The sequence below is a fragment of the Apteryx rowi genome, unplaced genomic scaffold, assembly GCF_003343035.1.
Source record: "Apteryx rowi isolate R43461 unplaced genomic scaffold, aptRow1 scaffold_307, whole genome shotgun sequence".
NCBI classification, from domain to species: Eukaryota; Metazoa; Chordata; class Aves; order Apterygiformes; family Apterygidae; genus Apteryx; species Apteryx rowi.
Window position 1 is genome coordinate 1,058,812 of NW_020449497.1, and position 12,616 is coordinate 1,071,427.

Consider the following 12,616-nt stretch of genomic DNA (forward strand, 5'->3'; position numbering starts at 1 on the left):
CGAGCTCAGCGCCCCACGGAGCCGCAGCGTTGCGCGGGAGCAGCTACCGGCACCCGCGCCAAGCTCCTGCGCAGACAGGGCTGAGCGGCACCTCCTCCAGAGCGACCCTTGCACCACGTTTCTGACCAAAATCCTTCCTGCGCGACGCTCATCTCGTGCCCTGCGTGCACGGGCCCGCGTCGACCCGGAACGAGGTGAGTTGTGTCAGCTTCCATTGCACAGAACCGTTGGCTTCTGCCAGTAACAGCAAACTGGGAATACAACACAGCCTGGAAACTTCGGTTCCTCTTAATGAATCTTTATTGTAAAAATTATTCTTACAGCTCCCCACTTTGCCTGTGACAACAGTTAAGGAAACCGACAGGCATATCTTATTTACATTGGTATGAAACAATAAAACAGTCTCCCATCACTTCTGAGCCTCACTTCCACCCTACTGCAAGAGCAACCAAACAGCCAAACACAGTCCGACCCYGTCTCTGCCCCTCGTAATCTCATCTCATCAGCCTCACAATACATTGCAGACAGTTTCCTCCCCGCCATGGACAGCAGACAGCATATGGTAAAGCACTGCAGAGCACAAGTGCAAGGAGCCTGTCTGCATGCTGGGTATTTTAAGGCACCTTATTGCTCTGAGGGAGAGAAAACCAGGTAAAAGTAAGACAAAGGAAGGTGGCACTAAAGCAACGACAGCACCCGCCGAAGCGTGGTGCTCCCTGCTGTCCCAGCTGGGCCACGGCGGTGGACTCTTCCTCGCGCCAATGCCAGCGCGGGGCCCCGGGCTGCGTGGGAGACGGCCGTGTGCGTCGCTGGAAGCCTCAGCCAGAGGGCTGGGTGGCCGCGGGGACGGAGAAGCGTTTCGGCACGCAGGTGTGGCACGGGTGAGCGTGCGCGGCCGGGAGTGCTGCTGCAGTCTCAGTTCCTGAACCGTGCTGAGGGTCTCACAGCTTCACCAGAGCAACACGCACGAAAAGCTCCCCAGTAAAACCGGGAATAGCTAGTGCATGCTGGCAAAAGCGACCACCTAAAATACAGGGCAATAGGGTACTCCACGACTGCAGGCCACATTCCCTAATGATTTTGTCTACATGCATTATACAGCCTTAACTATGCCAGTGCAGACAAAGCGATGTTAGCTCTGACTATACTGCTGAAACCTGTTACTGTGTAGAAACAAGAAATGAGTATGTGCAAAATACCCCCAAAGCATCTGCTGCCTCATTTAAAAACCAACACARTTCATCCAATTTAAAACCTGTGTGCAGACTGCATTGGGTCCAGCTGTGCATTCCGCTGAAACTTTGTGTCATTATTCCCAGCTGTGAAATCTGCAGGATATTTTACCAAATCCAGATTCTCTGCTTGCCCAGAAGATGATTATGAGACAGCACCAAATCAGAATCTGTGTTTGGCCAAATCCCATCTCCGGCTGAAACAAAGCAAATCTAGTCCAAGATGAAGTCACTTCTTTCCACTATCCGTCCTGGGTTTCTGTTTTCCTGAGGAGAACAGCAAAACCAACTTGAAACAAGTATTTTATAAAGGGTTGGGAACAGGGAGAGCATCAGTCCTGGTGTATATACACATAGCTAGTGACTGATTTTACTACAATTGGTATTTGCAGGCAGAAAAGTATATATATATATATATATATATATRTATTTTAATATGCTGGAGATATTTCTCCTCTCTTGAGCTTTTCATTGATACTTTTTTTTGGATTGTTGCAATGGATCATAATAAACACTCATGTCTTTTTATGGCTTTTTTTTCTCCTTTGGTCAGAAAACCAATCTTTCCCCTTTTTAACCTCAAGTAGAGCAGACTAAAAGGGAAGAAAAAAATTAAAATGAACAAATTTGTGTTTTGTGGTTGATTGATTCTGGTTTCTGGGACAATACAGCACTCAAAAGCTTTTCCTGTAAGAAGGAAATCTATCACAGGTTCTCCCTGTCCTGCATGTGTTTTCCCATTTTTTCTCCCCTGATCCCCTGTCAGCTGTCTGCTCTGTAGTAACACCTGAGCTCATGCTGTGTCCTCTCCCTTGCTAAGGCCTTCTTCCYCCACATGGCTAGCTATTTAAAACAAATGACCTTGCAGAAATGTCATTATATCTGAAAGTTGTAACCCTTTGTCAGAACTAGCCAACTGGTTCAGAAACTATGAGGAACACACACACAACTGTAGCGAATGATTGCACGGACTCAAGACACAACCCTCACAGTGTGCTGGCATGAGGCTTGTTTTTGATAGGAAAACATCCTAAAAATCTGAACATGTTATTGAAAAATTTGAAGGAAATTACATTTTTCATGACAATTTGCTGCTTTCAAAAGATCTGCTTGGACTGAGTGATTTTTTGGTTCCCTCCTGCCAGTATTTAAATTGCTGGAAACTGAGCAGTTTGTATGACAGTGCAATGACATCAGTTAATTGCTCCACGCTGTCCCAGCTGGGACGTGGCGATGGACCCTTCCTCATGCCGAGGAACTCATCTGCACAAAAAAGGGAGACCAGGAGACTGGGTGAGACATCCGAGGGGGTCTAGAGAGCTACACAAATGTGGAGAAGGAGCTCTTCCTGGGTAAAGCAGCTACAGGCAGCCGTCTCCCAGCCGCCCATGAAGCCGGGGCACACCACCCCACTGCCCACCGAAACACAGGAGCAAAGGTTCAATTCCACCTCTGGCCCTGGACTCACAAGTGCAACCTTTGACATTTTCTATGTGTCACTCGGGGATAAAATTCCCTTCCTTCCACTCTTAGACTGTTTTTGGCCAAGGACAATGTACAATGGCTAGCCCAAAGATGTCTCTTGCTGGCTACCACAATAGGATACTGCTCCTGGGATATGCTCAGTGATGTTATTAGTGTTATGTGCTCAGGCAAGGGGACAATAACTACCACAGGGAAAGAGGTTTCAGAAGAAAAAGACTGAAGCAAGACTGGATGGCATAAAGAGCTGAAGATCAAGTCTTCATCTCTTCCTACACTGCGTGAATGCTTATTTTTATTGTCTTCTCTTCCCTGCTTTATGTGTTTGTTGCATCCGAGAGCCCCAAGCCTACTGCCATGGTAACCACAGTCGCAAGAAAAAAATGTTGTCTCAATTGCTCTCCTCTCGCTTGTTCCAGCAATCCTTGCTCCAGGATTGCGCAGTTTTGACAAGGCATCAAACTGAAGTCCTGATAACTTTGAAGCCATTTAAGACTTCATAGCGTGATCCTTGCAGGCAGAGGGTTTGTTAAACTCCTGTATGATCCAGTTCAGGCTAGGCTATCCTGTCTGACTGCAACTGCTGCTGCAGTTCCTGTGGCAGACAGTGGTCTTCTATTTTCCATCCTACTTCCTTGATTTGGCACGCAGCCTTTTTTTGTGTGCTCTTTAGACACAGGTTGCTTTCAACCTCTGAAGACTCCCTTAGCTAAGATTTTTTAAAGGACAATGATGCAATAATGTAGGGCTCTTACGAATAGAAGCTTGGCCATGAAACACCTCTTATGCATGGTGCCTACATTAGTATATACCATAAGTACCATATGCAAATCTACTTGTAAAACACATGCAGAATTATCCTCTGATTCTACCAGCAAATTGAAGTATAACAGGACAAGCAAATATTTCTGTTACTTCTTTTCAGGAATAAGTGGAAAGAACTTAAAACAGCACTTTTGAACCAGTTTTGGAGTGAAAACTCACTACAGCTTAGAAATGCAAGTAAATATTCTTTTCCTTAGGTGTCACAGAGGCCCTGAGAGGATAGGGGACTTGCTCATAGTGATGCAGGGCTGTGGAAAATCCCAACCATTTGCCTGCTGGAACAGAGCAATCCCATTAACAATACAAAGCACAAGTGCTCTGCGCTGGTGTAATTCTGCTCCTGCCAGCAAACAGCCTTCAGCTGCCATTGGAGAGCATCAGGCTTTGCTGAGTGCTTGGGAAAGCCTCACCTCCACATTGCCCTGGCGGCTTTGCTCCTTACCTGTCTGGAATTAAAGGTCCTGTAGGCTAGTAAGGTTTGGGCTGAAGGGTAAAACAGAGAAATGCATTAGCGAAGAGCAAAAATGGAAAACACATAAAGGTCATATGTGTTTCAGATAGAAAAGGGGAAACATAAAACACACCTACCTTAGCAGTGCTCTTCACTAGGGCAGAAAAAAAGAAAAAGATTTTGAATAAAAGAAGGACAAACCACAGGTTCCACTTTCCAGCACTAATAATACAGTTCAGCTATACTGGGCCTTGGGGAAGAGCCTCAGCTACCAAACATGGGGACAGCTCTACAGATTTCAGAGCAGCTCTGTTAATTTATCCTGCCTGAGGCTCTGAGGAGCACCTCAAATGGATGGCACAGAAATACCACCACCCACAGATTCCCTTCTTTCCCAAAGCCTGAGCCTGGATTTTTGTACACCTGAATTTATTTTACCTTTGTAAAAGTAGTGTAGCACCACAGCGAGGCACACAGAGAGGCCAAGGAGGAGGAGAAGCACCCAGATGATGGAGGTACCTTATGCCCATAAAAAAAAAGAAAACAATGGTAGAGACAAATAAAGCCTATGATGTCTGATGCCTGGTACAAGTTGTTATCCATACTCATGGGCAAGACATACTGCAGTAGTCCATCATAAAATTCTAATGCAAAGGGATAAAATATGAACAAACCTAGCTGATACTCAATAATCTTGTAACCACAGTAGCACTGCAAGACATTTTATCAGTTAACTGATCCAACTGAATTAAAAGCCGAATTCTGATTTACCCCAAATGCCACAGCCCAAGATTTCCATTGATATTTGATGACTGAAATGAAGTCTTCATTCAACCTTCTCTGTAAAGATTATCTCCTAAGTTGCCCAAGACAAAAAGAAAAACACAACACATTTAAAATGTGTTTTGTCGAGGGAATTCTATATGTTTTGCCAAGGGCATCTGTTAGACAGTTCAAAAGAGACAACACTCTTCCTTATGAAAATGAATGTTAATTATGGGGCAGAACTGGCTGGGAACTGACTTCCCTGATGAATGGACATTTTGGTCAAAAACCATGGTTTGCCTCTTTCATTTAATTTTCGATCAAGAGTCTATTTTGTTGTTTTTCATCAAGATGACAGACAGTCTGATAACAGAACTGAATATCTGCAGGAATATTTAGTTGGAAATTGGGTTATTTTGGGGGGAAGGGGTGACAGCAGCGAGAGGGGAAAGACTGAGAAAAGGGAAAGATCAGTGGAAAGTTCCCCTACCAGCTCTCCCATGGGTAAAGTGCGTAGGGGACAACAAATTTCCTCAGGTGAGTGGTGTACCTCTCACTTGCACAATCACGCTTCTCCTGATAGGGGCCTGCAGGCTCTGATGGTCGACCCGGCACGTGTACGTGTGCTCACTGTCCTCCAGGGAGGCGGTGAGCAGGAAGTATCGGGAGAAGCTGTATGTCCCGTTGCTGCTCTGTCTGTGGTTGCTCGAGAGAACGTTCTTCACCACATCAGGGACCTTCCTGGATCCCTTCAGCTCTCGAAGCCACTGAGCCTGGGCGTCAAGCGGGTAATAGTTTCTGATGTCGCAGATCAGCTTGTACTGCTCTCCTTCCACCAGGGACAGGGAGTTAACATTGACGATCACTGTGGGTTTTTCTGGTGAGTGAAAATTTATTACAGTGCTACATCTCTTAACTTATAAAGTCTATCCCCATCACTGAACAAAACTAAATACAGTTTTATATGCCATTTTTTCAAGCATTCCCCATCATACTTAAATACAAAAAACCCCAAAGCCCGTCCTATTACCTTCTATTTGCAGCTGAATTGCCTGTTCCCCAGTGAGAGAAGAAACTGACACTGAGCAAGAGTACGTTCCTTCGTCTCTCATTTCCACGTTTCTGAGTAACAGAGAAGCATTTCCCTTGGGGATTTCCTCTAGGAACATCTCAGCTCGGTCAGCCATGTGTTCCACCTGCTTGCTGGAACCATTGTAAGTGAACATGAGTTTCTTGTGCCCCCCTTTCCGATGCAATACCCACTGGATGGTCACATCTGCTTGGTGATCGATGGAGAAGGCACAATCAAATAAGRCATCCTTAGACAAGGCTGAGCGGACTACAGAGGGTCTTGTGTGCACCAGGAACACAGCTGTGAGACAAAAGCCATAGTATGACTGAGGGATTTTGGACAGTTGTGCAAAGGCAGAGGAATACAAATGAGTATGAGTTGCCATCTAGTGAAGTGAATCTGTACTACAGACCATGAACTTTATGATCTGCTTCAAAGCAAAAAAGAGATTCAGTTGCTAATTTGCCTATGACTTATTTCACTACTTGGTGCAAATGATGAACCCCTGCCTCACGGCTTGCAGGCCACAAGACCCTCCCATGTTCTGCAAAGCCATAGGAAATTACAAGTTCGATGAGGGGCTGTCACCCTGCTGGCCCTGTAAGGAAGAACAGAGTCTAATATTCCCTAAAGCCTTTTTACAGCACTTTTCTTCTGTTCTTGGGCCACTGCCATATTAATCTTTGTTCTTGTCTCATTTTATGCGACAGAATAATAGATGCAATAATTTCTCCATAATTCTTAATTGTAGTAGAAGATTTAATGAAGCAGYGTTTCTTTCCCTCCACACTGACTGTTGCTTTAGTAAGCCACTGTGACCCTAAAAGCTACAGGGGGAATGTGCACAGAGGACTATGTGTGATCTCACCATAAGCTACAGGGCAGCCACCAGCTGGGAAGAATAAAGAGTATCCAAACAGTTTGGGTGGCCAGTCAAAGTCAGCTGAATGGCCTAATTAACCTGCTGAGTAGGCTATAAAAAACAGCTGGGTGACTGCAGCAAAGCTGGCCATGCTGCCTGAAGGAGAGTGCTGCAAAGGGCTCTCCTTCTCTGGATGTTGTGATTTCTGAGCTGAGATTCTGCTGCGTTTTATCTTCTTGGATGTAGTGAGGGGTCTGTAGTTGTAGTAAAGTGCCTGCTACTGTGGTGAGTAATAATTTAAATCCAGCTTTAGTAAAGGAGGGGGTTTTGATGTAGGCCCAAGGGAATGGGAGAATATGAAAAGGCTGAAACGTAGGCAGAGTGAGTTTGTATGTGCCTGTGATATGCTGTGCAGCTCTCTCTGAAAATGTGTGGTGTTGAACACTGCTGCTGACTACCTACTCTTGTGGCTGCAGTGCTGTTCTTGTTCTAAATCCAGCAGTGGTCCTGGTGATGGAAGGAGTCACTGAGGAGGGGGAGGCTGCTTGCAGCCCCCTGGGAGCGAGGGGGCTCCCGACTTACCCAGGGGACCTGGTCCTTGCCACAGCAGCAGTGGGGTCATACCCTTTTGTGCCTGACCTCAAAGTCCTGTTCCCCCTGTTTCTAAAGCACTGTAGGTGTATATCTTTCCACCAAACAACAAAAGATCCTGGTAGGGTGGGGTGGTGTTAAGTAATATGCAAGTTTGTGGTTTGGAGACAGAAATTGGGAGTGAATTTCCTTGTTCTGACACTGACTTAGTGTCCTTTTGAGCATGTCAGCTAAYCAACTTTTTTCAGTTTCTTTACCTGAAACTCCTCTCTAACCTTAAAATAGTAGCTCATGCTGCAGAGCTTGTTTCCAATGTAAACACTATGTAAGCGTTCTTTGTGCTGAAAAACGAATGCAAGTCTTAATGCATGTGGATATATTAAAGCTTTGTTGGTTTAAGTACTTGTTATGGCTTTTAGGGATGATGGTATGGAAGCTTATAAATAGAAAACAATTATGCTTTTGAGAAGCTGCTTTGAAGTTATTTGTTTCTGTAAAGTAGGCATAATCCTCAACATAAGGGAGAACATACGTTTTTCAATAAAAGCAGTTTATCTTACAGCATGTTAGAAAGTTAGCTTGAGCTATCTGTAAACTCATGAGGCTTTTTAAAAATAAACTGAGATCCATAATCACAGGAATCCACAACCTAGGTATGTGAAGGAAGTAACAACTGTTGCAATGTGTAGAACTACTATAGGAGTTCTTAACATCCTGGCATAGAGGGAGAGGGAAAAGCAGACTGTTCTACCTAAGCTTTCTGAAAATGTCTTGTATCTGAAGTTTCATGGGATACAACTGAAATATCACACTGCTGGTTATTCACCAAACTTCCTGGACTGCAGTCGCAATGCCCTTGACAGCTGCATTTATATAATAGAGTGTAAAACACTCTAGGAGAGGATTCTACAGAAACACAAGCTATCATCTCATTAATGAATGTTACCTGAAACATGTGATTGCTCTGCAATTCCTGGAGAAAGCTGTCCTTGACTGTGGTTCTCATTTTCCTTGTGGGTTTGCACAAGAAAGGCTGTAGTCATGTATTTTTCAGCTGTGTGTTTTATGGTGCAGATGAACCAAGAGTCCAAACTGCTGGCTCTGATTTCTCTCCCAGGCCAGATGATCTGGGTGTTAGCTGTAAAATATGCACTGATCCTACAGTCGAGTGTGTTGATATCCTCATTTGCATGCTGAAGAATATCCAGTGAGGACTCTATGAAAAAGTACACAGACTTATTTTGCTGTACATTAAGATTAACTGGGATTATAACCAGTCCACTGYCTATGCACAACTCTTCATGCATTCCTATGCAGTCTTGCTCTGTACTTAGTATAGCTTGTCTCTTACTGTAGGAGTTCCCCAAAAGGGATCAAGTTCCTCTGAGTTAAGACATGCCATTCTGTTYGACTTACGCAAGGTGCAGCATCCAGCTGACTGAATGACACAGGGTCTGAGGACTTGGGTTGAAAGGAGGTGGTGCCTGACTCCTGTTTTATTCAGTGTCTAGTAGGGGACAAATCTGGAAGCTGACTCGGACTGTATCACAGGGCAATGTTCTCAAGTGCAAGGAGAAATCTTCAGAGGAATCTGAAATCTGGCCGGGCACCGAGTTTTGAGATGCTGAATTTTCTATGCCTTTAGTTCCCAAAACAGAGGGAATGTAAGGGTAAAAATGTTCTAAAAGGTAAATATGTCCCCTGAATCCTGCAATTAACCAGGATGCAAGTAACATCACCTCAGTTTGGGCACTGATACAGATACCACCCCCAGCTCATGGCAAAAAGGACCAGAGGGGGACCTCTGTTATTCCCCAATGCTTTGAGCTCTATCAGTGGTGAGCAGCCTGAGGATGCCAAGTATGAGATCTGTCCCCTCTTCTTGCAGAATGTTGGCTATTGTTTGCTCAAGGTGTCTGTGACTTCTCACAACAATCGGGAGCCAAAGTTGCTCGCTTGACTTGTGCAAATAACTCACCTTTTACAAAAAATGAGGGGATATTGTCTTGTGGATGGTTTTCTGAGTGAGATCTTCGAGCCTCTTCTGATTCAGTTCCACTCAGCAGGAGCCTGACATTCAGCCTAATAATCTCTAACTCTTTTGTCAGGGGGATGATTTTGCTTGTCTCAAACACACAGGCAAGCTGCCTGCTTTTCCTGAAACTTGAACCTGCTGTAGCAATTCCATTCGGGTTCTTTGCGATTCCTGAAAGGCAATGGCCATGCACGCATTTTAAAATGTCACTGCTGCTCTTAAAAGCCTAACAAAGTTTAGCTTACTGATAGGGGGGAAATTGTGTAGCCAGTACCCTATGTGTGTTAGGAATCCATTTAGTCCACAGCATTTGGGTTATGTCAGGGAGTGTTCTTTGCTTTTAGCATCATACTCAAATACCTTCCTTTTAGTAGTTCTTAAAATGGAACATCTTATTTAAAAGAGAAAAGCTGAATGTGAGTTGAAAGGGAAGAATAATGATCCGAAGTGCAAAGCAGAAAAAAATTGCTCTGAGTGAAGCATTGCATCTTGCTGGAGGCCTCTAGATGTTTGAGTACTATCTTAAGGTGTTCTATAGACAGGTAACACTCTGTCCTTTGAAAGTGCCGTTCCCTGAAGTTTAGGGATTATTACATGGAAATCCAGCAAAACCACATAACTTACTGTGCAAGCTGGTGGTGAAGAGGAGGAAAACAAAGTCAGGCTGATTGAGGAACCTGCAGAGTTTTTAAGAAGCAAATGGGGGAGGTGGTGGTAGGGTTATGTGGGAATTGCTGAYGCTTGCACTGAGTGCTGGAGTTAGACTCAGGCAGTGAGCTACTCTGCTGACCTGGGAGCTGTGCCTTCCCTCACCTAGACAAGTGATATGAAGGGCTCTGAAACATGGCAACATTGCTGGTGCAGAAGTTACCTTTTCTGCTCTGTAAGGAACAGCAAAAAGTACTCTGCAGTTTCAAATGACTTCCCAGCTGCAGAAAATGTATTGTCAATTCCTTGAATCCCTTTTGTGTAAGGATGGTATTTTTCTATAGAGTTTAAGAACAGAGGCTAAATGCAGCCTGAAGGGTAATATTACAAGGATGTTAATAAGAATGTTAATTTATAGGTGTTTCTGTATTAGTACAGATTTTTTCATGGTGAGCTGTTTGAGGAAGCAGGGAATAAGAATGTGTGAATATTGCCATGATATTCAACTCAGCAGGAGCTGTATATAACCAGAATGATTTTTGCTTAATGATACTTTTTGGAACAGACAGAAGCAGACAACACAATTAAGAATGGGAAACCTGCCAGAGAACAATAGTGAGAAACCTCACATGTTCTGCCATGGAATGGCTGTTAAATTATCTGGAGGAAAGAGGAGGAGAGAGGGCTAAGTTTTACAAGATTAATGCAAAACAAAGATCTGCCCAATTTTACATATGCAAATTGAGTAACAAAAAGGTAACCATGTCCCTGGCTTTGCTGCAGACACTATGCACTGAAGGCAAATATTTTTACCCTCCCCTCCAAAGTGTGTAAACACTGCATTTTCAGTGTAACATGCTCCATTTTAAGTTTCTTAGGCAAAGCAGAGGCTGGACTCACTTTTATCAAATCCAAATTTTGAAACTGAGTCAGCTTTTTGTGTAGTCCATGCCAAATAGTAGCAAAACTGAGTTACTTTCATGAAAACACTTCTGGGTTTGTTTCAGTTCCAAAAAAGTCAAGATTATTTAGTCAGTTTTGAGGCGCACTTGAAACATTTTACAAGGTCTTGATTATTTCACATTCCTGAATGAACACATTTCAAGCTGAACAAGTGCAAGAAAAATACAAGAAATCAGTCACTCCTGAAACATCCTAGCTGACATTTGGTTCAGAAGTTAGTGGTTTTATAGTCTCATTGGGAAAGATATTCTCAGCTTTATAGTTTGCTCCAGTGGTGAACCAGAAACCCACAAGCACCTGGCACAGCAACGCGTTCCCCTTTGCCAAAGCAAGACAGTAAGTGGTACATACCAATGCACAGAAAGCAGCCGGCTACCAAGTACGTTCTGTAATTCATGGTGGAGCTGCTGGAGGCAGCAAGGTGCCCCCTGCACAGCCTCCTCCTGCCCCGCACTTCGGGCTCATTTTCGGTTTCGCTTCTCCAGGCTGCTGCGAGCGCAAGTCGCGCAAGTCACGGGGCGGGACTGGCGTGGCGCAGGGAGAGCGGCGCTGAGCTTTCGTCGGCGTTAACCGTTTCACAGCACTTAAACATCCGCCCTGCTGCGAGGTATAAAAGACAGCAGCTGCATAATACATATTGCTATGTTTCATAGGGACTTCTGATTTTTGTGCAGCACTAATATTGCTGCCGGTGCGGTCTCCTTTGCACCTCTGCAGCTAATAAAGCAGAGGTTTTCTTTTACGACATGTCTCAACCAGCAAACTGAGTATTAGTCAAGTGAGAACTTAAACTGTCCTTCTGTTTGCCTGCATGCAGAAGGTATTGGTAGCCCTTCCTGGAAGRTGATCATCTCATCCCTGTGAACTTTCCTGGTTTCACAGATGCTTATTTTTGAAGCAGAATAGGAAGCTAGCCTGACTAGCTTAAATTTCTCTTGATTGAATAGTAATTGGTCCTGAAATGGGTAAATGTATTTGAAAAATTCAGTGTTAACAGGCTCCTGGAAACTGGAGCTGCAGAACTGAACAGCCTGCAGGGCCCTGGCTAGCAAGGTGCGCAAAAGCAGAGCTGAGAGCACAGTGGCTTTCGGCTGGTTGCGTACCTGCTTGGAGGACGGGAATCGCGGCGAGGAGACCGAGGATTTTACATTTTCTCTGCTGCCTGTAGGCGCGTCCACGGTGTCGTGGACCTCGGCTCTGATCGCGGGAGAGCATCGTTCGGGTCACTTTGGCCACGGCAGCGTCTGTAGCCGTGGAGTGGCTCTGCCACAAGCGCGGTGGAAAGCATCCCTGAAATGGGGTTTGAATGAGCGGGTCGCAAGCAGGAGCAGCATGAGCTGTCAGCCCCGGGCTCCCTGCAGGCCGTGGCGAGTCCGTGAGCCAACGAAAACGGGCCAAGCCCCTGCTCTGCCTCCTGGCTTGAAAGCCGCTGGAGCTGGCATGTGTGAGCAGGGACCTGAAGCGGTGCTGGAAGCTGCTCGGCTGCCTCGGCCCAGCGAAGAGGGACGCAGGCCTGGGAGACGGGGATGGGTGCACACCTCTCCTGCAGYGCTGCCTCCTGCCGGTTCGGACAAAACGCTGCCTTTTCCCCCAGAGCTCCTGTAAGTCACAAGAGCGCCCGGGCGCTGCCCGAGGAGACGGGGCGGGAGCGAGCTCGGGGTCGGGCTGCAGGAGCCGCGGGGCTCTCGAG

General features: G+C 45.4%; 1 protein-coding gene and 1 long non-coding RNA gene across 5 annotated transcripts in view; one reads left to right on the forward strand and one right to left on the reverse strand.

The window, feature by feature from the left end:
- Positions 1-282: 282 nt before the first annotated feature.
- LOC112968217 (tapasin-related protein-like) lies at positions 283-11,526 on the reverse strand. 4 transcript variants are annotated; one of them, XM_026070222.1, is made up of 9 exons: positions 11,278-11,520; positions 9,259-9,486; positions 8,227-8,496; positions 5,786-6,127; positions 5,306-5,632; positions 4,429-4,509; positions 4,128-4,144; positions 3,982-4,022; positions 283-1,499 (listed from the first exon to the last, which is right to left on the reverse strand). In XM_026070222.1, the coding sequence occupies exons 1-8, from the start codon at positions 11,321-11,323 to the stop codon at positions 4,008-4,010; spliced, it is 1,326 nt and encodes a 441-aa protein (XP_025926007.1). In that variant the 5' UTR covers positions 11,324-11,520; the 3' UTR covers positions 283-1,499; positions 3,982-4,007. The 4 variants fall into 4 exon arrangements, with proteins under 4 accessions (XP_025926007.1, XP_025926005.1, XP_025926006.1 ...); XM_026070220.1 differs by having other exon boundaries at positions 3,982-4,144; positions 11,278-11,526; XM_026070221.1 differs by lacking the exons at positions 3,982-4,022; positions 4,128-4,144 and having other exon boundaries at positions 11,278-11,525.
- A 200-nt stretch (positions 11,527-11,726) lies between these two features.
- Positions 11,727-12,616, forward strand: part of LOC112968218 — a 34,825-nt gene continuing 33,935 nt past the window's right edge. The window contains exon 1 of the long non-coding RNA XR_003254300.1: positions 11,727-12,527. This is a non-coding gene — a long non-coding RNA (uncharacterized LOC112968218). The remainder of the gene's footprint in view (positions 12,528-12,616) is intronic.